Source organism: Aulostomus chinensis, chromosome 23 (assembly GCF_037954235.1).
Source record: "Aulostomus chinensis isolate RoL2024-O1b breed Wild chromosome 23, RoL_Achi_v1.0, whole genome shotgun sequence".
Classification (NCBI taxonomy): domain Eukaryota; kingdom Metazoa; phylum Chordata; class Actinopteri; order Syngnathiformes; family Aulostomidae; genus Aulostomus; species Aulostomus chinensis.
Window position 1 is genome coordinate 17,219,887 of NC_141342.1, and position 26,704 is coordinate 17,246,590.

The 26,704-nt window shown below is 44.4% G+C and overlaps 1 protein-coding gene and 1 pseudogene across 1 annotated transcript in view; one reads left to right on the forward strand and one right to left on the reverse strand.

Annotated features, from left to right (window-relative positions):
• Positions 1-26,704, forward strand: part of prkcea (protein kinase C, epsilon a) — a 36,830-nt gene that overhangs the window by 8,111 nt on the left and 2,015 nt on the right. Inside the window, exons 2-13 of the mRNA XM_086196162.1 lie at positions 12,295-12,358; positions 18,377-18,542; positions 18,681-18,715; positions 19,850-19,938; positions 20,765-20,894; positions 21,187-21,329; positions 21,962-22,064; positions 22,589-22,791; positions 23,639-23,812; positions 23,932-24,086; positions 24,433-24,571; positions 25,025-25,213. Coding sequence (XP_086052288.1) covers positions 12,295-12,358; positions 18,377-18,542; positions 18,681-18,715; positions 19,850-19,938; positions 20,765-20,894; positions 21,187-21,329; positions 21,962-22,064; positions 22,589-22,791; positions 23,639-23,812; positions 23,932-24,086; positions 24,433-24,571; positions 25,025-25,213 — 1,590 coding nt within the window. The remainder of the gene's footprint in view (positions 1-12,294; positions 12,359-18,376; positions 18,543-18,680; positions 18,716-19,849; positions 19,939-20,764; positions 20,895-21,186; positions 21,330-21,961; positions 22,065-22,588; positions 22,792-23,638; positions 23,813-23,931; positions 24,087-24,432; positions 24,572-25,024; positions 25,214-26,704) is intronic.
• On the reverse strand, positions 8,239-9,765 carry LOC147239832 (eukaryotic initiation factor 4A-I pseudogene; annotated as a pseudogene).

Consider the following 26,704-nt stretch of genomic DNA (forward strand, 5'->3'; position numbering starts at 1 on the left):
AAAAGGTGTTTTTAAATTGGCAAGAGAGGGAGCGCAGAGGAGGTGGAGAAAAACGGAGGGAGGTGAAACGAGAGTAGAGACAGGAAAAGGAAGATCAAATTGGTGATGAGAGAGAGAGAGGAGGAGATGAGCTGTAGAAATATGCTCCGTGTACATGTAAATACATCGGGCTAAAGGTTGACAACTGTGAGGCTGCCAGAAGTTTTATGGACTCAGTCAGATGACCACACCGCGGAACGCTTCCTCCGTCGTGCAGCACCTCACGCAAAAGGTCATAATTGAATGATGTTCCTTTTCAGAGCAGTTTCAAGTAGTGGCAAGTGTTTTAAATTGAAAAAAAAAAAGAAAAAACTGCAACAAAAAATGGCAGTAATACTTAATAGTTAGTGGATTTAGAAAGTAAATATTCATGTAAAGGACATTATGTCTTTCGCGGACTGAAAAACCGCAAAGTCTCAAAAGATTTATTGACGCGATGCACAAATAAAATACTTTCATGAAATTCCAAGTTACTTTTGTTTTAAAAAGATGATTAAAAAAATGTTAATGATTAAAAAACACAAAACAAAATCCATTTTGACAAAATGAAAATGAAGTAAATATTTTGTCGTGAGGTCAACATGGTGGTGCGGTGGCTGGCACTGTTGCCAGCCACGGCCTCTCTGTGTGTCTCCGTGTGGCCCTGGGATGGACTGTCAACCTGTCTGAAGTGCACCTGACCTGCTTGATGAAAGCTGCGATAGGCTCCCCCCCACACACACACACACACACCTTCCAAAACTGTTGATGGTGTTACAAATATTGGGTTTTCAGCTCCTTGGAAGAAAAATAAAACCGGTATACTAAAAACGTGGTTCATCTTAATTTGTCTTTGAACTCTACCACATTGTTTCAGCATTTCAACATTCTATGTACTCAGAGTGCTTCTACAACATTAAAAACATCAGATTAGATTAGATTACATTACACCGTTGTCATTTTTCGTGGAGTTTGTCTGTCCCGCCCTGATGTGATTCTGTTTGGCCTGTGAGAAGAAAGTGATTGTACATGGACAAACTTGGCTGCTTCCTGAGAGTTGAAATTAAATTAACCTGAGTACTTTGAATACTTTGTTCTCTTGCATTCTGGTCCTCGCCAAACAAGTTCTCAAAATGCTCATTCAACGCATCGCTGCCAGGTAAATCGGCATTTCAAGGTACATGGAGTTTGTGTTCTCTATCAACATTCCCATGCCATCAGGAAGACGCTTACTGAGCAATCTATTGGCAGAGCATGAGCGCCAGAGGCTGATGGATGGAAACCCAGCTCATGTGATCTTGGCTTGTTAGCTTGTTTGTAATTAGCTTGTTGGATATAGTAGCTAACAACACTAGTTATATAGTAGTGTTGCATGTTTTGAAAAAACTGTGCCACTTTCTGATGAAGAATATTTCCATGAAGAGACATTTTGAGGGAGTGGATGCATGGCGTCGCCACCACCCTGCCATCCTTGAGGTCGCAGCTGCACAGTCACTCAACCTTTCCCTTTCCCTGACCAACACACACCCCACCCCATTCCATCACCCTAGCAAGTTCCTGGATAATGGCATCACGGGCTGAATTCCACGGTTTCTTGCTGGTTAAATAGGACAGACTGGACCTCAGGTGCACTGATGGACACACACACACGCAAACACACAAACGTGATGCCACATCAGGTCAACCTAAGGTGTAGGCTCAGAGGTGTTTGATGCACGTCAGCGGTGAAACAGAAGAAGTGGCGGCAGGTGAAATGCGCGTTGTTGGTGCACTCGCTCTCTCTCTCTCTCTCTCTCTCTCTCTCTCTCTCTCTGTCTGAGCCCATGACTGTGACTTTTTAGTTTGGAAAGTTACATGTCAAACAGATTTAGATGTTTGATATTATCCACACACAGTAGGACAGTACAGAGACCTCCATCTTTATGTCAGCTGAGCGGTGGGGGATGATTTGAAGTATAACTTGGATGACTACCAATTTCTTACCATGTTGTCAGATGTAACGTAATTAAGGTAACTGCTGATTTTACAAGCGATAATGACTGAATGCTACCTTGGCCTTCTCTGACCCTCAATAGCGCGTCTGTGAACAACTTCCACTGAACGAGCGGTTGTGCTGAAATGTTTTTTAGTTTTTTGTTTTTAGCAATAAATCAAACATGTTTCTGTATTACTGAACATACGGCCAGATGAAGAGTAGTTGGATTATACTGGAAGATGTGTTTTAAGAGTTTGCAACTCTACGCTTTGGACAGGTTTAGTAGTTTGTAGTTGGTCTACGTGAGGTTGGAGCTAAAATGATGTGGTTGTTGATCTGCCAATGGTTTCCGAGTTAAATGAGGAGATATAATCCCTCCACCTCCTCCCTGCTGGACGAGCCTGGAACGGCTCCCAAGAGGCACCCAGTGGACATCCTTACCAAATACCTGAACCACCTCAACTGGCTTCCTTTCCAAGCAGCAGCTCTACTCCTCAGCTTTCTCACCTCATCCCAAGGGGAAACACCAGACCCCCTCCTGAGAAATACCCATTTCAAACACTTGTGTTCACCATCACGTTCTCTCGGTCATGACCCATATTTCAGACCACCGGTGAGTAGGGCTGTAGCAATACGCTAATCTCGCCATACGATACGATACACGATATTCGGCTCACGATACGATAGATATCACGATATTCAGCTCACGATACAATTCGATACACTTACATCCTTTTCTGAAAGATTTTAAAGGGACCAAGTGATTTTTGTGACATCTTGCGAGTGTTCCATTAACATGGATTGAATTAATTGAACTGAAATATCAATTACACAATATATGGCTCCGACTGGCAGCTTGCAAATGCTGGACAAAATGAATCAAAGATGTGGAGAGAAAATTAGTTTCATTTATTGAAACTGAGTGCAAATTGTAGCTTTCAAACTTTGGAAAGGAAAGTGAACAATGGAGAGTTAAAGTGCAGCAAGTGGCCTTCTTTGGCAGCTTTTTTAGTTAGATAGTGAACATGTGAGGTAGCTACTAGCCAGTCTAGCCTCCAGGTTAACTAAAAATAAACCATGGCAGCCAACAATTCAAATTGCGGGTGACTATAGCATAGCGGGGCTCCATCACGTTCGCCATGCACCTAAAGCAGGTGTTTTCCTCCACCAAATAAGGCCTCAAATCCTGACAAATAAAGTAGGCAATGGACTCCGTAATTTTCTGTGACCTCGGTGAAGAAGATGGAAACTTGTGGCAACCACCGCCGTCACTGTCCAGCGTGGTTTGTTTCGCGTCGCCCTGCAGCTTCTTTGGCTCGGTCTCAGTTAGCATTTCCTTGTCCGGGTGATGACGTTTTAGGTGGGCTTGCAGGTTGGTGGTATTTCCAGAGTACTTAACGTTTGTGTGACACAGTTTGCAAACCGCCATACTTTTGTCTAAATCGTCGCTTTCCTTTTGTTTTTGAACCCAAAATGCTCCCACACATCTGCGTTTAAGCATGCAGGCGCTGGATTTATACTCGGCACCAATGATCCCTCTAAACTGTGCGCTTGCGCAATCGCGCACCGCTTGCACGTTCTCAGCACAAGAAAATCGATGCAGCGGTGTCCAGCCAATGTTACGATACGGTTCACTTCGGCTACGCGGCCTATCACAGCATTGACAGTGCTTGCGTATGGGCATATGCACCGTGCAGGTTAGCTAGCTAACAACAGTCCGGCAGAGATAGGAGATGGCGACGGTAGCTCAGCGGTTGAGTTGTAAACCCTTGAAAACATTAAAAATAAACTAATACAAATTGCTGCTTGATTTGATTCTTTTAATAAGCCGTGTACCTTGCTATGCTCCCAGGTGTTGAACAGGTGTGTAGCCACAGCGTGCACAACTGATGTTGCTCACATTGATCCTCAGTGTGCTCAGGGAGCTTGTGTGTATGCCCAGACACATGAAAAATTAGAGGGAACAATGCTCGCCGCCATTCTCGTGAATCTCTCAGCTCTCACCTGATGAGAAAGGCGTCGGCGTCTGGGTAACTAGAAATGCTCTACAGCGACACTAGTGGCCGGCAGACCAAATTGCTCTTCCTGCAAAGTGCGGGACACGGAGAATTTGAATGGGGCTTAATGTATCGATACTCGCGGCTGAAAAATCGATACTCTGTGGGGAAACAAAATATCGATATATCGCAGAATGGATAAAATTACTCAGCCCTACTTTGTCTCATTGAAGCTCCTAATCAGAACATAACCCAGACTCCCCCTCCCCCTGCAGCACCATCACACAGTACAGCTCCTCTTACATTATTAGCCGTCTGTGATGTTACATTAAAAATGCATGACTCTCATGCTGCCTCACTCAGCATGTGCCTCCTCTGTGTGTGTGTCTTTGTGCGTGCGTGCAGGCGGACACGCTTGAGTTGCTCGGTGATAGAAAGAAGGACAAACACACACATTGTGTGAATGCGGCCGAGCTCTCTCGAAGCCGAAATTTGTTATTTGACAGATGGATGTGGGAGGCTGTCACTGAGACTAAACGCTCCTGAGAGAGACGGAGAGAGCTGTCTGGTTGGGCAGAAATAGCGAGCTAGATGGACGGAGAGTGGGAGGGGGTTAGCTCCACAGTATTGATATAATGCAAGCTTTGAGTGCCCTGTCTGCTTGGTTGAGTGCTTCTCTCTGCTGCTGCATATGGTGTGTGTGAGTGTGTGTGTGTGTGTGTGTGAGTGTGTGTGTGTGTGTGTGTGTGTGTGTGTGTGTGTGTGTAAATTCTATCAGTAGAATCCTGCTTGTATGTGTGACGATAGATTGAACGTGCCAGAGTTAAGCCTCTGTATGTGTTTAATGTTAACCTCCCTCTGAGGTCCATTTTGGAATCTCCAGTAACTCACGGTTACACTCCACTGTGTGTGGGTGTGTGTGGGTGTGTGAGAGAGAGAGAGAGAAAGAGTTTGTGAAGTTATCAGTCTCCCTGGCTGTATCAGTGTCCTAATTGGACTAACAAGATTAATGAGGCGTACTAGATTCTCCAGCTCTCTCTCCTCCCATCTTTTGTTGCCGGGGTGGGGAACGTGGTGCATGTGTGTAGAGTAGGAGTGCCCAATATTAAATATTTTTGCTAGTACATTCTTATTGGTGTTGTTCCATTAGCCGATATACCCGTGTGGATGTTATTAAATTAACATGACGAGCACATTTTGTACGTACCGAAAAATACAGGTTAAAATTAAGGTTTTTTTCCTCATGAAAATGAGAGTGATGATGAAAAATAAGAATGTTCTCTGTAATATTGCAACATCGTATCGCAATCACAGTATCAAGAACATCACAATTAGGCATTTTTCAAATTGTTGCAGCCCAATAACGGTCAGTTGATGAGAAATGGAAGAAACTAACAAATGGTATATTACTCAGTAGCCACATCCGTCACATGAGGAAAACCATAATAAATTGGCAAATTAGCATAAACTCCCTCAACTTTTTTTTTTTTTTTTTTTTTTGTAAATGAGAAAATGCACTAAATTGGAGCTGGCAGATTCCTTTCCTCACGTGACTACCCAGCAGTTTTTTTCACGTGGGTGTCTTACCAGATATTCCAATGATGTTATATATATATATTTTTCCCCCCGCAGGGATAAATAAGGTTTTCTGAATCTGAATTCCTGAACTTTTATCTTTTGCTCTGGCCATCATGAAGCATTGCCGGTACGAGCCGGTACCAAAGAACAAGTAGGACTTGCCCAGTGGAAAGGGATTCCTGAAGGCTGTCCTCCATTTACGTCTTTGTAGAAGGGTGTAGATGGCCAAGATTACTCTTCTATTCTTTTACAAACATACATAACATTGCTTTTACTGCCAATGTGTTTTTTTGCTCCAGACCAGTTTTCCAAAGTTTCCTTTCCGGCAACGCTTCTAAAAGTTTGCTTGACAATTAACTGAAACCTTGGCTTGGTTTGATAGTGTGAATCATTTTTGTGCTTTTGACCGTTGGTTGGACAAAACAACCAATTTTAAGGGGTATAGATGAAATAAGAAGGCATTTTGCATCTTGAGTGGTACAGATTTACTGAGAACAGTGCAGTTTAAGGTTGGCATACCACTTAAAGCCCTGTGTGCTAAATCGGTCATGATGCCGTCCATTTGTTCTACTCTTTCCCAAATCACTCTGGGTCCATCTTCCAGCTGAAATCCAGCTGAGATGCGCTGTTACGCAAGAGGTTACATTTGAGGATTACCACATTTCAAGGGTAGACATCAAGAATCCAGTGGCGTTTATAGGTCACAAATCCCAGGCAGACAGTTGTTCAGAGTCACACACACACACACACACACACACACACACACACAACAGAATAACACGCTTGCTCTCTGATATGTGCTGCATTCTCTGTTTTATTGCATTTACTTGGGGAAGCAGTACAGTCCATTACAACAACAACAAAAAATGAATTAAAAAAAATTCAGTTTAGTGAACTGAAATAAAAATTTGAACAATAACGAATGCCGTGAGTGTTTCTCCTCAATTAATATGGATTGCACTGAAAAAGAGTGCAATAAAAGAGAACAGCAGGCAGTGTAGCAGGTCATGTGACCACCGTGGCAAGTTCACTGCTTCTTTACACTCTGGTTGATTCCTCACGCCATAATACTACATTTACATGCACTCATAAACAGTATTACTCAGTTTTTATATTATTATCATAAATGTATGTGCCCCTCTGGGATTCTGCAGTGTGTTTATGCAATTTTTTGGGATAGAATTGCATCAAAATATGCAGGACTGTTTTTTAACCTTGTAATGCATAGATGCTTTTTAAATTCTGTCATTGTCCTCGCCTCATGCATGCATGCATTCATGTGAAAACAACGAAGGAAAGCAAACCTGTTTCATTACTTACGCAAGATTTATTCAAGCTTACAGTTGTAAGAGATTGCACTTTGCCTTTTGTGCATGCGGCATTGTGGTTAATTACATCAGCTTCATCATAGAGCCCCAGTTTTGTATGGGTTATTGTTTGGAAAGCATCTATGCACTTATTTTTTACAGCGGGGGAATTGAATAAATTGAGAACTCAAATATTCCCAGCTATTTGTGATGTACAACGTCTATTATTACAGGGAGTATTTTAATAATATTATATGATAATGTAAGAATATGAATTGAAATTTTGCCAGTTCTTGCAATTTTACTGCTAAAAAGAAAAGAATAAACCTGCCATTCCTGCTGGTGAAAAGTATGGATTTTGTAGTTTTTTTTATATTTGTGTGTGCAACCTTTGTGTCTCATGTTCAGCAATGCATGGCTGTGTGTGTGTGTGTGTGTGTGTCACTGGCTTTGTGTGAGACTGACTGTTGCATAAGAGGATCTGCTGCTGTCCTAGAGCTTAACTAAGGATTTAAAGCTCTCTTTCTCACTCTCTCTTGCACTCTCCTCGTGTGTCGTCTGTCTCTCTAGTGCTCTCTGTTGCACTCTCTCTAATCTCTGTAATTGCATGTATATTGTAAGGGGATGATGTCATTAGTTGTTGAATAAGTCTGTTTTTATGCAGCTTGTATTTTGGCTTCTGTTGTAATGTTCTGACATTTCCTTTTATTGGGTGTAGTTCTTAGAATGAGACAGCCCCCTCGTTGACAACACCTGCTTCCACAGCCATGGGAGTGGAACTCTTAATTGAAACTGTTCCCCACCGTATGACTGCACGTCCCCAGCTTATCTGGGAGACATGTCCACATGGATGAAGGAATACCGCCTTCAACTAAACCTCTCTAAGGCTCTGTTCCGACTTGGCGTTAAGATGCATCCTGGAATGATCCGATCACGAGTGAACAGTCCTGAGTGAGAGAGTCAGTTCACACCTTGCTTTAGAATGCGTGTCTCCACACGCATGTCCAGTCACCACGTGTGACTGGATCTCACTTCCCTGCTCTCTGTGCAGAGAAAGACTTACAGTATTTCTGTTTTTACCAACAGCAGTTTATCACAGTCAACACATGCATATAATCTGTCCAAATCATATGTTAATGAAGTGTAAATCAACCCATATCTGTTCGCTGGCTGTTACAGGAATCTTTTTTCTTCTTTTTTTTTAGATGACCTTGTGGGTTTATTATTTCCTTTTTACATTGATTGAATTTGAATTACCTGTTGGATGTGATTTTTTTTTTTTTGGGAGATGTGAAACACATTGTAATTTGTTAAAAGTGTGAACAGTCCCATAGAAACCATTATGAGCTGACAAAGGTGATTAAACAGTTTGCTCTTGGAGCTGCGTGGTGCAGCCAGAATTGCACACTATTTAAATATGTTTTTTTGTTGTTGTTATTTTCAAAGACAGAAGTACTATATTTTCATTTATTCACACACAATCAATAAATCACAGTCTGTCCCCTGAAATGATGGGGTGATGATAGATGCTTGGATCCTTCTATATCAGGTCATTTATGTCTGTGGGCAGCTCCTCGACGGTGGTGCTGTAGAAGGTCTCAATGTCCTTCAGGGCTCGTCTGCACTCATTGGTCACCAGGGTGATGGCGGCTCCTCTTCGCCCAAACCGACCTCCTCGGCCAATCCTGTGGAGGTAGAGCTCCTTCTTTGTTGGGAGGTCATAGTTTATGACCAAAGACACCTGTTGTACATCGATGCCTCTGGCCAGAATGTCTGTTGTGATCAGAACCCTGCTGGATCCTGAGCGGAACTCCCTCATAATAACGTCCCTCTGGCTCTGGTCCATCTCTGCATGCAGTGCAGAGACGGTGAAACCTCTTGACTCCATCTGCTGAGTCAGCCACTCCACTTTCCTGCGTGTGTTAGTGAAGATGATAGCCTGTGTTATGGTGAGGGATGTATACAGGTCCATGAGGGTGTCCAGCTTCCATTCTTCCTTCGTGACATCAACATAAAACTGGCGGATGCCCTCCAGGGTCAGCTCCTCCGTCTTCACCAGGATTCTGACAGGATCCCGCATGAACTTCTTGGTAACTGCCAGTACGTCAGACGGCATTGTGGCAGAGAAGAGCACCACCTGAGCTCTGCTTGGCAGGACTTGAAATATGTCATAAATTTGCTCCTTAAAGCCTCGGCTGAGCATTTCGTCAGCCTCGTCCATAACAAACATTTTGATGCTCCTGGAGCAAAGATGTCTGCGATTGAACATATCGAGGACTCGACCGGGGGTCCCCACAACAATCTGAGGGGCTTCGTTCCTCAGCCTCTGGGCCTCTCGATGGATGCTGGTGCCTCCAGTGCAGGCATAGCAGGTGACTCCCATGTAGTCACCCAGAGCCAGCACCACTCGCTGGATCTGTTGAGCCAGCTCCCTGGTGGGGGCCACAATCAGAGCCTGAGTGGACCTGTGCCTCAGGTTGATCTTCTGTAGAATAGAAATTGCAAATGCAGCAGTTTTGCCAGTTCCAGACTGGGACTGGGCAATCAGGTCATAACCCTTGATAAAGGGTACGATAGCTTTCTGCTGTATAAGAGACGGCTTTTCCAAACCATAGCCATAAATTCCCCGGAGCAGAGCCCCATGCAGGTTCATGTTATCGAAACTGTCCACTGTGTGGTTCCAGTTGCTCTCAAGGACTGGACCACTGTCTCGCTTACGATGGTTGGTTGGCATTGTTGCGAAATAGGTTGAATGACCCTGATGCACTCGACCAGATGGACCAAAAGTTCTTGATGTCATAATTCACCAAGGAGGAGATTTACTGAATGTTGAAGCTGCGTGTTCTCTTACATCGTCTCCTACCTTGATCTCATACGGTGATGTCATCCTCCCATCTCTTACTGAAATCAGGTTCATTAAACACAATTATTCTTTTTTTATTTTTTAAGGTAGTATTACCAGAGACCCTAAACATGGGAAAATATCGCTGAGCTGCTGTAATCAGTTGCCCATCAGCTGATCTCTCTCTCTCTCTCTCTCTCTCTCTCTCTCTCTCTCTCTCTCTCTCTCTCTCTCTCTCTCTCTTTTAATTTAACCTGTCCTGTTCAGTAGCTGGGGCAAGCAGTATGGATGTTCCTGGTGCCTTGTTGTACTGAAGCAGTTTTACTCTGCAAAGGAGGAATCTGATAAACTCCTCCTATCGCCATTTGTGCTTGATTTTATTAGGAATGGTATTGGTTCATTGATAAAGCTACCGGACGGAGGCTCAGGAGTGGAGAGAGAGAACAGGGACAGGATAGGGAAGACAAGGGGGGGGGGGACAAAAACAACAACAATCGCAGAAAAACAAACAACCAAACAAAAAAACAGTAACAACAATAAAAAAAAAAGAAATAATAAAATTTTCAAATAAATGAGTGTGTGATTGTGGATCAGTTGTGCACCGCGTGTGTGTGTGTGTGTGTGTGTGTGTGTGTGTGTGTGCTACGGTTTGTCTTGGATGCTGTGGGTAGCTGACTGAGATGAGAATGTTTTAGGTTAAAGCGAGTAAAGAGGAGTGAAAACAATAGCAGGTCTGCTCCTTGACGTGTTCCTGACAAACCAAACTGCTGCAGTTGGTGTGTGAATCGGCAGGTATTTCCGGTGCCGCTGAGAGCGTCAGCCGGTCGGTTGGTCGGTCGTCATGATGACATTCATGAAAATGTCTGAATCTAAAAACTTGTGGATCAGTACTTCTCTACCTAGCTAATCCGTCTATCCAGTACAGTCAGCAGCCTGTCTACCTCTCACGCCAGCTAAGTCTGGCTTCTGATACCACATGAGAGAAATCGGGCCCGTACATCATGTATTGACATCATTTCCTATTTCGCCAACTTCGCTTCCGCAGTTATCTTCCAGTGACTCATTTGGCAACATCTCCGTGTAAGAAAAGAGACTAATTTCTTACCATTTTGCAGTGTGTCGACACCGAGCGGGTTGGGTTCACCACCAGTGAACTAAAAATAAGAAGTTTGGCTGAAACTCCACTGGTGCTTCTCGGTCCAACATGCAGCGCTGCAAATGTGTTGGCTGGCTATTCGTCACAGCACAGGGACATTTTGTCAAGTATTCGCCCTCCCACCTTGTTGAGGAAGGATGAGTACATTACCAACCAACACAACATTTTACTCACTTTATATTTTGGAATGTATTCTGCAGCCATGAAATGTTTGTTGTACTGTGATCAATACAATAACATCCACTATGATTAGATGCAGAGAGTTAATGCACTGTCCCATTACTCTCTATTGAAATAATCATTTTCTTTTTGATATTATTAAATATTCTGTGTATTTATTTATGCCAAATTTTAAACGATGGCACATGAATGCAGTAACAAAAACGACAGGTTAACCAAAATGAATCACTTTGCTCAGTGTAGCGCTGAAGGCCGATCAGCCTCGCTGATGCAGGATCTAGAATTTTAACAATCAAAGAATGATGTCTCTTATTAGTGAAATACATGCATACATGCAGCTCTTGAAACATTCCCCCATTTACACGTTCGTTCACATATTACGAGTAAACTCGTCTTTGCGCGTGGGAAAGAGCATGCACCTTGAACTCAACTTCCAGTTGGTCGCTAGGCAACCTTGCTCAACGCAAAGGCATATTTTTCAAGAAATCGCAATTTTCGCTTCGAATTTTTCCACTTCCTGCCATTTCATTGCCAAAAAAATAAATAAAATCACAAACCCCCCCCATGCAATATTTGTCAGATTCTGAAGAAAATCTGCTGCGGAATTTAAGCATTTTGGACCACAACAATCACAAAAGAAACCGCCTCTGAATCCTGGAGGGACTGAGATGGAACAATTCTTGCTCGCATATAAAATACTTCTGCGCGTGCCTCTAAAAGCTGTACGTGCACACTGTGCAGTCTGCAGGCAGCTCTCGTATTCTTACTCCAAATTGTTATGTACGCTTCTAATTAAAAGGTCATGTGACTCCGCCTCCTCTTGGCATCTGATAGCGATGACTTCCCCTGCAAAGGAAATAAGTTGAGCTCATACAGCTCAGTTGCTTTGCTCGTGTCCTGGAAATTTCAGCCGTGCTGAGAGTTGCGCTCTGCCTGGCTAATAATATTGCAAAATGAGTCACGACAGCAGAATTGATATGAATAGAAGGTTTATAAATGTAAAATCAAAAGCCTTAGAATGGATGTTTTAAATGGGGGATCGGCTCTGATGATCTCGTGGAAGGTGATGATGAAAATACTGACAAAAATAGTGAAGATAATCCTGCAAGTGTAGTGCTGGTGTAGATAATGACCTCTTCCTGGTGTTTGTTTGTGCTGGAGGAAATACCCCCCTGCTGCAATAACTGCTCAGCTGTGCTGTTTCACACTGCCTCACTGGCTCTTTCTCTCTCTTTGTTCAGATCGACTTGGAACCAGAAGGGAAGGTGTACGTGGTCATTGATTTGTCTGGATCTTCCACCGAGGGTAAGATGATGCAATGCGCCCTTTTTACCAAGCCTGAAACAAAAGATGAGAGGGAAAGAAAAACAACATGAAAGCAAGATTTCACGCAGGCGTGTGTTTCAGGACGGTGTGCTGGTATGTGCTGGTGTGAAGAGCAGTGACGAGACTGCAGCAGCAGCTTGCTGGGAAGGTGGAGCTAATTGAAAATAATGAGCTGTGTTGGTTCACCCCTCCACCAGCCACTAATACGTCCTCATCACAAATTAACGGCAGAGTTCGTCAGCCTCCAGACAGGGACGAGGTTATGCATTGATTCAGTTTCAACCAAGTCCACTTCACCATTTATTTGGCTTTTCTTCACACACACACACACACACACACACACACACACACACACACACACACACACACACACACGTGGGCACGCACACACATGCAGCCAGCTTTTTCTTTTCATAATCATGTTAATAGTACATTACCTTTTGTTAATTAAAGGAATCTAATTTAGTATAGTGTATGATAGGATAATTCAATAAATTATTACATAATTTTATTATTTTTATTTGGATTAACTGGCTGGTTGGATTTATTTAAATGTGATAAATGATCCCATGAATAATTTATGAAAAAACAATATTGACGTGTGGCACCAGTGCGTCAGTAATGAATGGAGGATGTGTTGCAAGAGGAAATATCACAACAACACATCATGCCAGAACTGTAAGATTATTATCAATAACAATAATAATAATGAACCAACAATGCAATGAAATAATGAATTATGCTTATTGATTATTTATGAACATACTCGTGTATATTAAAATTGGTGTTTGGCACAAATGCATCGGTAATGACTTGGTTATGTTTCATGAGAGCAAATATCCCGATATATTGCAGCTTTTTGTCCCTTTGTTAATAAACGGGCCGTGATCGGTTCTGTTATTCAGCTTCGTGAAGGGAGAAACCATGCAGGACAAGCTATCAGCTTTTGTTCTGAGTTAAAAATAAATAAATCACAGAGACTTAAATAACTTAGTCGTGAACTTAATGTACAGTATGTACAAAATTATCCATCTCTGTCAGTTTATTGCTGTGAAACTGGAGGCTGCAGGCTGAGATAGACGGATTAGCACAACAAGGAGCCAAAACTTGAAGCTGTCCTGTTTTCCTAGAAGGTTACTCAACAGAATTCATAGAACTTTCTTCTTCGTTATCTATAACTCCTTTATTTGTTTGTATTGATTAATAGTGGAAACATTGAGGCAGCCTCTCTGTCTCTCTCTGCCTCTCTATCTCTCTCTCTCTCTCTCTCACGCATACACAGACACACACACACACACAGACTCTCATGCTGCCTGATAAGAGTGATTTTCACCTGCACCTGTGTGTCTTCACGCCTGGTTATAAATAGAAGCGGTTCTCTGCCCTCCAGTGAGAGTGTGCATGTATATTTATGTGTGTTAGTCAGTGGGAGGGTGGTGGGATAGACTGAGGAGGCGAGGGGACGGTCCAGCAGCAGTGGAGTTTCTCTGTAGACGCATCAAGAGCGTGGTAGAGGGTGGACATAGAGGGAGTAGGTTCTTAAAATAGTAGGTGAGATTGAGCCATGGATTACAAACACACACACACACACAAACACACAAACCTATAAGAGACTCAGGCATCCATGCCTTGCCCTCGTCGTCGATGACTGGGCACTTGGATGTGACCTCACGACCCACTCTCCGCCCACTCCTGAACTTTCTTGCCGAGTTCAGATGGCTTGAGTGCTCGTCATATATATGCTGATGCAAACAAATGTGTGTGGTTGGGAGGGATGGGAGGGATGGAGGGTGAGCAGCAGAGGAAGAGGTGGTATTTTTAGCGGAGTTATTTATTTATTTACACCCCCCCCCCCCCGTGTAATCTGTTGTCTGTAGAGGCTGGAAGGATGTGTTTCTCTCCTCTCCCCTCTATCCTGCTGCATCTGTTGGTCTCAGGAAGCGAATGACAATAATCTGACCTAATCTGACCATCTGCAGTCTCTCCATGTCTTTTTCCATATTATCTTACATCATCCTTTTAAAATGTTTCTTTAAATTTAAATAATTGCAGCTAAGTGTCAGGAAGCGTCCTTGAGGTGGCCAGAATTGTATTTTTTTTGGCTAATAACTGTCACCGAAAGAACTACGCGGTGTCACACTTCACGCTACAGATCAACAACAGCACAACTACATGACCAGAAAGTTGTGATGCGCACATTTAGTAACTCTTTTTCACACTCGCGTTTTTTTTGTTTGTTTTTTTGTTTGTTTTTAAAGTTTCCCGCCAGCGAGTTGAACACTGTCGTTCGGTGCTATGATTAAAATGATTGTTTTTCTTCCTTTATTTTTTTTAACAACAGCTAGGTTTGGTTTATCAAAAACTTTTATTTTTCTGACATTTTTCATATTTGTGAAAGAAGGAATTTTCAAGCATAAAATTTACTTGATATTTATTCATTTGGGGCCCTCCCCCCATCCCTTAAGCTTACTTTGCATGTTATAAAAACTAATCAAAAGTGACAGCAGCAATATCGATTGGTCCACTGCGTCTTCAGAGGCTTCGTCTTTGTTTGGTTTTGGACTTAAATGTGCAAGGTGCTCAATAGCGCCCCCCGGTGCATAACAGTGAAAACACATTGATGAAAATTGCGTCAATAGCGGGGAAAGAGTTAAGACACAAGGTAATGGTCACTTGTTTCGCATGAGCCGAAGCCAAAATATTATATTCAGAAACTCATCAATGCTCACAGGCTTTCAGTGACTGAAAGAATGAAATTTCTGTAGCATCAATATGTTTTCACCCATAAGTTAAATTGTCGGGATTTCTGTTTGACTGCAGTGCTGCAGCCGGTAACACACATCCTCCCAATTAAAGGGCTAAGATTTGATTCCATGAGAAGAGACAGAGTCTCTGGTTTAGTGGCGGTGGTTCTGGCCTGCTCCCCTGCCCATGTTGGCAGGAATTAGAACATGCCGTCAGACAAAAAAGACCGCAAAGCATTGATTTTTAGGAGCTTTTAAATGTCACTTGCAATTTTTCAATTTGCCTTAGTTTTGTTTGTATACGCAACCTTTATTTTTCGGGTGTATTTACAATCACATTTAAAATTCAGTGTGGTTCATTTTAAAAGTTTTTCCAACCTAAGAATACCATTTTAACTGAATTTATCAAAACATGTTTAATGTTCACTTTCAATCTATCAATGCATTTCTGTGGTTTTATTTGTTTGTCCACTATCTGGGGGGACCGTTGTGTTTTGTCTGTGTGACTCCATGATGATCTCACTTAACTGTTGTTATGCCTCATCACCCATCTTTGTGTGTGTGTGTGTGTGTGTGTGTGTGTGTGTGTGTGTGTGTGTGTGTGTGTGTGTGTGTGTGTGTGTGTGTGTGTGTGTGTGTGTGTGTGTGTTGGACAGATGGGTGATGTATTATGTAAAACAAAGTGATCCCAGTAATGGCCTGTTTAGCTGCCCCCCTCTCACCCCTCCTCACAAACACCACCACCACACAAACATCACACAGTCGTGTTTCCATTACTTCAGGGAACATTACTGATGCATGACGCCTGTGACAACATAATTTCAACAGGCCACTACCTGTGGCTCAATTCAAATAAAAACACATTTGACAGCACGTCTGTATATCCAACCTCTCCCTGCTATGATCTGGCTGATCAATTAGCTTGTCCGGGGTGTAACCCGGCTGAAAGTAGGTCGACACAGTCTGATACTTACGACCATTTAAAGATTCGATACCAGGAAGAGGGAACAGCAACTGCCTTTCAAAACTTGCATACATACAAATAGTCAACATGTCAAACAAAATAACCTTTTTTGCTAACATTAAAGGTAGAGTCCGTAGCACAGTTTGTCTGGCTTGTTAACACAACATTCATTCAACCTGGACCCCTCCTCTAGTGCTCAGTGGCAACAGAAGCATCGGCCCCCTGTGCCTGACAATAGACACACACTGAACGGCGCTTAGCACAAGCTAACCACCACCTAGCCCAAACAAACTGCCAGCTTGGACAAGCTAAAAGCTGGCTAGGACAGGCTTAACACTGGCTAGCCCAAGGTCAACAACTGCTAGGACAAGCTAAACTCTTGCACAAGCTCTACAACTGCTAGACGCGGGCTAGCACAAGTTCAACAACTGCAAGGACAAGCTAGACGCTGGCTAGCACAAGCTCAAAAAATGCTAGGACAAGGTTAACGCTGGCTAGCGCAAGCAGACCGCCAATGTTTCTCACTCACCTTTCTAGCAGAAAGCAGGTTACACACAGACTCCGCATCCACAAACATCCCATCAAAACACAAATTTGAAACCCGGGCAGAGGGCAGACGCAGTGACCACCACATGTCTAGAAGCCCAAAAGGGATGACTGAGCCAGATTACTATGGTACAAGTCTATATTTTGTTTTTAAGGTAAATGTTGCAGGCTCTACCTTTCAACAAAAACATTTGGTTTTCTTACACTTTTATCCTAAATTCCTCTAATGTTTTTGGTTTTATTCAGGAAGTCAGACAAGCGTGGTGACATTCTCTGGTATTTTTAGTTCTTAAACACACACACGTCTTATATACTTATAGCCCCTGGTTCTGAATGCAGTCAGGTGTAAAATGCTCTCTAGTACACACCTGAAAAGACTGACAGGTCAAGACAAGTCTCCAAAAATAAAATCCATCCTCCGTCAGTAGCAGCCTTCGCATTGGTGAGGCTGTGCAGTGTTGCAGAAAGAACTGTTTTACTCAGTAATGTGCAGGCCAGTTTTAAGTCAGATAAACACAGTGATCAACTGGTTGTAGCATCATGTTAAACGTTTTGACTGAGCCTGATTGGGCGTCTTGATGTGGGGGTGCTGGAGAATTGGCAGTGGCACGCAAATTCACATTTTCACAGGTTTTGTTTTCCACCTCCAAAAGGCACAAAACACAATCAAAACCTATTATCAGGTTATACATAGCCGTTCACCCCATTTTCTTTCTTTAACCTTTGAGGCCTGGATTTGTGATCAGGTATTTTAACAGTTATATTTGCTGAATAGATCATGACGCTGAAACCATTTTGCAAGAAAATCGGTAGGAACACACAGCAGTTTTCAAACTGTATGAAACGGTGATCATAAAATCCCAAGTATGTGTCATTCATTGCAAAGTACTGAGATGTGGTAATGGTAACAGTGTCCGACACACGGTCTTACCCATTCATAGAGTCCCGGATCGTGCGTGTTGACCTGATCACTGCTGAGCTATTACTGATTTATTTGGGGAATGTCTCTTCAAGTGAACCTCCATCACAATTACTATATCACAATAATTCCAGATATTCTTGTCGAAATCTTGCAGCTCTGATGCACTATCGGGGCAAAAAAAGATGGGGTGAGTTCTAATAATGTAACTGAGTAAACAGCGCACACATACACACTTAAAAGTCCCTCGACATCCTGCTTGTAATTGAACTCTTGAGAGACTCCGCAGTAAGCACATCTATAACGCACCCAGGAGAGATGGAGGGAGAGTGAAAGGAAGGCAAACTAGGACAGGAGCGCAGAGGGAAGGAGTGTGTGTGTGGGAGTGAGAGTGGAGGTGGTTCTCTTGTCTTAAGGTTACCCTCGGAAAGCATTTATCTTTCTGGGGAGATACAGAGAGGAAGGGAACGGCTGGTTGGATGGTGCTCACTGAGGAGGAGTATTTTAATATGCTGTCCTTCATTTTAGTGCCCACACATGAAAGTATAAATAGCATGCACATGTACGTATGCATAGATGGGCCTGTGGTAGGTGTGTTTGAGAGAAAGAGGGAGAGGGGGAAAGAAAGCTGAGAGGCCCTTTAATGATTCAACATCTCAAGCAACATGATGTAAATGATCCTTATTTGTCTCAGGAAATAAAAACGACAAGCACGAGAATGCATTTTTCTGCGTGCGTGTGTGAATTCTCATGAAATAAAGGGAGACGCGTTTACTCGAATGTCTCCCTGCCGTTTAATAAGCACACGTCTGCTCACCTTGCAGCCTCAGGAACCAATGAGAATGAGGAGCGAGTGTTTCGAGAGAGGATCGGTCCTCGCCGGCGACAGGGGGCGGTCCGACGACGCGTCCATCAAGTCAACGGACACAAGTTCATGGCCACCTATCTGAGACAACCTACCTACTGCTCACATTGCAGAGATTTTATCTGGTAGACAACACTCTCGCACGTACACACACACACACACGCATATATATATACACACTAGTCTGGCAAACCTTACAAGCTGTTGTGTTTCCTTAAATCAACCCATCTGAAATGATGTCTGGTTTGTGTGTGATCTGATAGGGGCGTGCTGGGGAAGCAGGGATACCAGTGTCAGGGTGAGTACTTTTCTCTCGCCAACTGCAGTTACTCACGTAACATCACATGTCATATATTATTCAGACATTAGAAAACAAGAGGGATTACACATTGCTGAATGACAGCTGTGATTTTGTTGCAAGCCGGCCTCCCCCAGAGCCCGAGATGCACTTTATCAAATCATAAACGGGCTGCCGTCTTTATATAGTGCTTTTCTAGCCCGTGAACCACTCGAGTGCTTTACATTCACACACTGTCATACCTTGTTGGCAGAGAGAGATGTATAACACATTCACACACTGATGGCAAAGGCATCAGGAGCAATTAGGAGTGCAGCACCTATTTCTTGTTAATTTTTGATATAAATATTAGCTGCCTCCGCATAATCTGGGCTTTCCCAAGTCCACGTTTTTAATTTGGTCCTTTTCCCTCTGGTGAAATGAACCTGCAAACATCTGGCCTTTGTCTCCAATGGGAAAAGGTTTAGTCCGCATTCACTCCCAGGTCACATGACTCCGCTGTAGACTCAGGTATTTATCAGCTTTAGCTCTTATCAGTACTGACGTGAGCTTTGGTGAATGTGGTAATTTGCCACCACCTACATACCAAGTGGGTTCGGGTCTCCACCATCAATAATAAGCATGTTGCCTTCGCTGGTTAATGTCAGCAAAAGGTGCAAATAGTAACCAGAGACACACCGGCTCTCATTTATCAAACAAACGTATGACAGGAAATGGGTGTAAATCAGGCGTATAATCATCCCCATATACATCTGGGCATTTATCAACATTGACACGAGCGGAGGCAATGATCAAATCCTGGTGTGCAACTCTTCAACTCTGGTGGTGCAGCAGAGTAGACCTGGAGGATTGTTATGACAACATTCTGATGCTCATCTGAGAAAACCCAACCATAATGTATAGTACACAGCTTTACATTCATATAATCATGGTCAGGTGATGTGAAGGTTCGAGTCTCCAGGTAGATGAATTTCAGCCAGAGAGGAAGACATGTGTTACTCCATGTGGTAAAAACCAAGGGGCACGGCTTCCAAAAACAGAATTTATTGGGGCCCGACGTTTAAATGACGACTGGGGGAAAATAAAGGGGCCGTCACTGAGATTACTGCCTCATGCTTGTCGTTGTGCTTCTAGTGTGCACGTGTGTTGTGCACAAGCGCTGCCATGAACTCATCATCACCAAGTGTGCTGGGATGAAGAAGCAAGAAGACACACCTGAAGAGGTAAATAATACGCACGTCAAATTGATTTATTCATCGCAGAAATGAGGATTTACTCATTGGGTCGGGGGGGGGGGGTGTTTCAAACTCTCCAAGATTCTTTACTGTAGACCCTTGACTCATCAGGAAAAACTACCCTGAGAAACACTTCCAAGAGAAAACAAACATGAGAAGCCTCTTCTAGGATGGACGTACGTGGAGAGCAGACCGGAAAAGTCAAAACACGTATAACATTTGGTCGTAACGATTTCTTACACACACACACGGTATGTTATAAGATGTGTGTAGAGCACGAGAGGCTTCAGCCAGGAGAAGCTGCTCCGAAGCCTCCAGCTAGTAAAGTAAGAAAGTAATGTGAACAGGATCTTCACTTAATATGAGGGGACTTTGGACTTTTACTCCACTACATTTATCTAAACCCCTTGGTAACGTTGAAGGGAATGATTTTGCATAGAAAACCTGTTAAAGAAGAAGCGCTTCAAAATTTGCTGCCGGCACGCATCTGGCACCACTGGTTAATTGATATCGATGAAGAGAGGACAGGCCGAACGTGCACGTCGGTTTCAGATTGAAGAGATTTGTCGCGTGAAACACATTGAGTGAGTTTATATGAGTGCGTGAGGATGGTGGACAGCCTCAGGTTGCGTCCAACCTGGGAGCGAACAGATCACACAATGTAGAAGAAAGAGACTCGTCAAGCCCAGGGAGACAAACAGAAACAAACCGCTGCGTGAATAATCCCGGGAAATGCCGTGTGCACACTTCAGACACATGTATAGTTCTCTCTGATGATGCAACAATGTGTGTTTGTGTGTGTCTCCCTCTGTAGGTGGGTTCACAGCGGTTCAGTGTTAACATGCCCCATAAGTTCAGCATCCACAACTACAAGGTGCCCACCTTCTGTGACCACTGCGGCTCCCTGCTGTGGGGGCTCATGAGGCAGGGCCTGCAGTGTAAAGGTGAGTTCACGTGCAGGGGGGGAATTTACAGTGTCATCACACAGGCAGGGAGATATTCTGTGGTGTTCAGGGACACGTGCATCATAATTCACCCACGCTGCTTTTTATAACACATTTAACGTACAAATTGCAGCAGAAAAAAAGACCCACTCTTTGCTCAGGAACATCCTTAAAAAAATAAAACCACTGAAACACAGGCAGAGGGCAGCAGCTACGCAGACACAGTCACCACCACACGTCTAAAGGCCCATAGCTTAAACTTCAACTAATATGCTCCTTTTTTTTATTGCAGTTTGCAAGATGAATGTGCACAGGCGGTGTGAAACCAATGTAGCTCCCAACTGTGGAGTGGACGCCCGAGGAATCGCTAAGGTGCTGTCCGACCTGGGAGTCACACCTGACAAGATCTCCAATACCGCACAACGCAGGAGGAAGGTAACGAGTCAATACCAGCGCGGCACTGCACTCAAACTCCAAATGTCACTCGTGAAGCTGATTGAAGTGATGTCCTTTGGCAGCAGTCGGTGATCAAGGCAGATCAGTTCCATTATTTTGGCTGGCATTTCTTTTATTTTCTGCTGCTCGTACTTGTGTCGTCGCAGCATCTCAACCATTGACTGCTTAGTGTCGTTGGAGCTGCGAGAGCGCTTCTGCTCGCCTTCATACAAAAAAGAAATTGCTTAGTAACTCGTGTTTCTGAGGCTGGTGGCGTTAATCGTGTTCCGTCTCAATCGTCCAGGAGGGATTTTTCCTGAACACAACTCGATAATGTCAGTTTTATTATCTGTTTCAGGCGCGACGGGAGACACGATTTTCACAGCGTAGACAGAAATTATTGTACTTGTTTTGCACGTCCCAGCAACCTTAGGTTCAGCCAGTTCGGAAGACAGAAAGAAGGTTTGGAATATGTTGGATGAGCACGACTTTGGCGATTGAACAGAATGACAGTTAACCTCCCTAAATGATTGAAGGTGTGAGGGCAGTCCAAAGGAATGCTCACGTTGATTCTCTCTCTCTCTCTCTCTCTCTCTCTCTTTCTTTCTCCCTCTCTCCCTCCCTCTCTCTAGTTGACTCCAGGGCAGGACCCTCCCCAATCTCCTCCTGAGCTCACTCAGACTGAGGAGAACAGCTTCAACCAGCCAGCTGTCCCCACTTCCCCCTCACAGCAGGGTACGGCAGCACAAGGCCCACACACACACACACACACACGCACACGAACGCACACGATGAAAACACACAAATTTAACACAAACACTGAGACATTTCCAAGCAGTTTGAGATGCATTCTTTGCAGCGTGTGGTTTTGAAGTGTTAATCCTACCAGTAAGAGGTAACATTTTGATTTCACTAATAATATTTGTGCGGCTTCAAAAAAAAAAATCAGTACTCAGATGTGTTATAGTACTTGTACTGTAGATGTAAGGCTGAGCACGCCCACTGCCATTTGTTTGTCACAGTTAGTCATCATCTTTTCACACGTTGCTAGATGAGAAAAGAAAGTTAACTTTTCTTTATGAAAGAACTTAGATTTTATGAAGCCAATTGATGATGATGATGATGTTACCAGGTTTTAACAGATGATGAGATCATTATTTCTGAAATCTTATTGAAAAGTACCCCCCTCCTCAAAAAAAAAAGAAGCAGTCAGCCTGTTTTCACTTATGTTGTATCTGCTTTTCCAATGACACCCACAGACTTGGCAGAATTAGACCGCCTGCAGGACACACTGTCACTGGACCAGCAGGGACCCCAACACTCCTCCTCTTCCTCCTCTTCCACCACCTCCTCTTCCTCCACTACCTCCTCCTCAGGAGGCCGGGAGAATGGACAGATTCAGAGGAGGAGCCTCAAGGACTTTAACTTAATCAAGGTTCTTGGCAAAGGCAGTTTTGGCAAGGTGCGACGATACAGGCCAGGTGGGGGGGGGGGATGTTTGAAGGTGACATTTATTTGTTCACAGCCCATTATAATTGTTTTTTTTTTCCCTTTTAACACCCTCCTCTTTCTCCTTCAGGGTTCCCTTTACTCATAACTGCTGAAATATCACGAGAAGTGAGAGAATATTGAAACAGAATTCACTCGTGATTTACACTCAGACATCTGTTTTTATACATTACATCTTCTCAGTACATGAATTAACGTTTGGGGGCTTTTTTGGGCGGGTTGGGGGTGCGAAAACTGACAAGAAATGATGCAGTATTGTTGTACATGGTTGTACACGTGGTTCAGGTTGTATTGCATTTTTTTGGTCCCTTTTTTTTAAGCTTCAGTCTAGTTTGTTTTGTATATTAAGGAGCGTCTTGTAATCCCGAACTGCTGTTCTCATGTGCAAATTGAAACTTTTTTGCTGCATATTGTTCATTTATTTATATATATATATATATATATATATATATATTACACACACACACACACACACACACACACACACACACATTCGGTTTTACATCTCTGTTACAGTCAGTCATTACACGTCTAATTACAAATGGGTTGCCTGCAGCAACTTATCCAGAGAATCACGACTCAACTCTAGGTTGAGGCTCATTTTTTTACCACCTAGAAGGTAAATATATCTTGCAGAAGTTGAGTGGAGACCAAAAAAGGGGTACATAAGCACAACTTTGCTAATTTACAAGATAAAAATGTGAATATAGTGATCACAATTTGTTCAAGTGGTGCAAAAATCTGTTATTTTCTCTTTTTAGCAGAGATAAAATAATGGGTGTGAATGCATCTGTTGTCAGGTGATGCTGGCAGAGCTGAAGGGGACAGAGGAAGTTTATGCCGTCAAAGTGCTGAAGAAGGATGTGATCCTGCAGGACGACGATGTGGACTGCACCATGACGGAGAAGCGTATCCTGGCTCTGGCCCGCCGACACCCCTACCTCACCCAGCTCTACTGCTGCTTCCAGACACGAGTAGGATCACCACACACACACACACACACACACACACACACACACACACACACCACACACACTTATGTATTTGTCTGATCTCTGTCTTCTCTGTCTCATGGTTGTGTCTCTCTTTCCAGGACCGTTTGTTCTTTGTAATGGAATATGTGAACGGAGGAGACCTGATGTTCCAGATTCAGCGATCCAGGAAGTTTGATGAGCCTCGTTCCCGTTTCTACGCCGCCGAAGTCACCTCAGCTCTCATGTTCCTACATCGTAACGGAGTCATCTACAGGTAAACCCCCACAACACCAACTTGTTCCTTTTTTTAATGGTATACTGCTGTCTTATTATGTGAAGAATGGAACATTATGGAATTTCATAATATTTCATTTCAGCTTCCCAAAGACGCTCTCTGTCGTGGATGTTGAAGTGTTGATTTTTCCAACAAGTTTGGTTTTAATTGGTGATGCGATGCCATAGAATCGGTGATAGCTAAGTGAAGCTGCTGTACAAGCAGTTGGGAATTGTACAGAAGAACGTCAAGGGGGTGTGTGACTCCATCCGCCACTGAGATTGTCCGTGTCAACATGTTGTGAAAGAACAGATGGTGTCACTTCTCACCATCCTTTCTCTGGCAGGGATCTGAAGCTGGATAACATCCTGTTGGATGCAGAGGGCCACTGTAAGCTGGCAGACTTTGGCATGTGTAAAGAAGGCATCATGAATGGAGTGACAACCACCACCTTCTGTGGCACACCTGACTACATCGCCCCTGAGGTGAGCTCAAGTCAGGTCCTTCGAACTCTGCAAGATTCTACCAGAGTTCACATTGCTGTGATGCATTCACACCTTTTTTCAGACGCCACTGCAAAATTATGTGTTTTTTTTTAAGTACTGATACTTTTAGGTATTGTTTGTAGTGTGGTAAGCTCAGTGCTGGTTAGCACAAGCGAAATACCAGTTAGCACAACCTACACGCCAGCTAGGACAAGCTAAAGGCAGGCTGGGACACCCACTCTCTGCCCAGAACAGGATTTTATCTAACATGATAAAATGAGGAGCTTATCATTTTATTTTTCATTCCTGTACCTTAATAGAATTGAAGCAGAGTCAAATACATTCCTGTGTGTCATCAGTAGTCCACTCAAGTCTCTTGCACAAGTGGACTTGTGTTGCTGCACGTTACAAAGGTGCTGTACTAATGTCTGTCCTCCGCGTTGTGGAACTCAGATCCTGCAGGAGTTGGAGTACGGAGCCTCGGTGGATTGGTGGGCCCTGGGGGTGCTGATGTATGAGATGATGGCCGGACAGCCTCCGTTTGAAGCCGATAATGAAGACGACCTGTTTGAGTCGATTCTCCACGACGACGTCCTCTACCCTGTGTGGTTGAGCAAAGAGGCCGTTTCTATCCTCAGAGCGGTACGTGTCGTTAAACACACCATCTTGCCATCTCACCGCAATGACACACCCCTCATCTTCTGGCCGTTGTCGTCGTCGTTGTCCTCCGCTTTATCCGGTGGGTCCGGGTCATGGGGGCAGCAGCCTGGGGGTCGTGGCCCGATGGCACTAAGAGGACTACGTCATCTGAAAACAGCAGAGACGACACCCTCCCGCCACCGAACTCGACCCCCTCCACCACCCGGCTGCACCTTGAAATTCTGTCCATAAAAGTTATGAGCAGAACTGGTGACAAAGGGCAGCCTTGGTGGAGTCCAACCCTCACTGGGAACAAGTCCGACTTACTGCCGGCAACGCGGACCAGACTCTCACTCCTCCGGTAAAATGACCGAATGGCCCTTTGTAAAGGGCCATCCACCCCATACTCCTGGAGTACCCCCCACAGGGTGCTTCTGGAAACACGGTCGTAAGCCTTCTCCAGATCCACAAAACACATGTGGACTGGTTGGGCAAACTCCCATGCATCCTCCAGCACCCTAGCAAGGGTGAAGAGCTGATCCACGGTTCCACGGCCTCAATCTGAGGTTCGACTATCGCCCTGACCCTCCTCTCCAGTACCCTGGCGTAGACCTTACCAGGGAGGCTGAGGAGTGTGATCCCCTGATAGTTGGAACACACCCTCTAAAGGCACTGCACCCGATGTCCACGCAATGTTGCAGAGACGTGTCAGCCAGGACAGCCCCACAACATCCAGAGCCTTGAGATACCCAGGGTGGATCTCATCCACCCCCGGAGCTCTGCCACCGCCGAGTTACTTAACTGCCTCGGCGACTTTTGCCCCGGAGATTGGACGACCCCCCCCCCCCCCCCCAAAAAAAACTCCCCAAACTCTGTCTCCTGCATGGAGTACGTGTTGGTGGGATTGAGGAGTTCCTCAAAGTACTCCTTCCACCGCCCAATTATCTCCCCAGTTGACGTCAGCAGCCTCCCGTCCCCACTGTAAACAGTGTGGGCAAGTTGCCGCCTTCCCCCCCGAGGCCACGGACGGTTTGCCAGAAACTTTTTGGAGCCGACCGATAGTTGTTCTCCATGGCCTCACCGAACTCCTCCCACGCCCGAGTTTTTGCCCTGGTGACCGCCATGGCTGCACACCGTTTGGCCTGCCGGTACCGGTTGGCTGCCTCTGGAGACCCACAGGCCAGCCATACCCTGTAAGCCTCCTTCTTCAGCCTGACGGCTCCCCTCACCTCTGGTGTCCATCAGCCGGTTCGAGGATTACCGCCGCGACCGGCCCCAGCAGCCTTACGGCCACAGCTCACAACAGCCGCCTCGACAATGGCAGAGCGGAACATGGCCCATTCAGACTCAATGTCCCCCACCGCCCCCGGGATGTGGTCAAAGCTCTGCCGGAGGTGGGAGTTGAAGATCGTTCTGACTGGTTCTTCCGCCAGGCGTTCCCAACAAACCCTCACTACTCGTTTTGGCCTGCTGAGTCTGCGCGGCCTTTCTTCT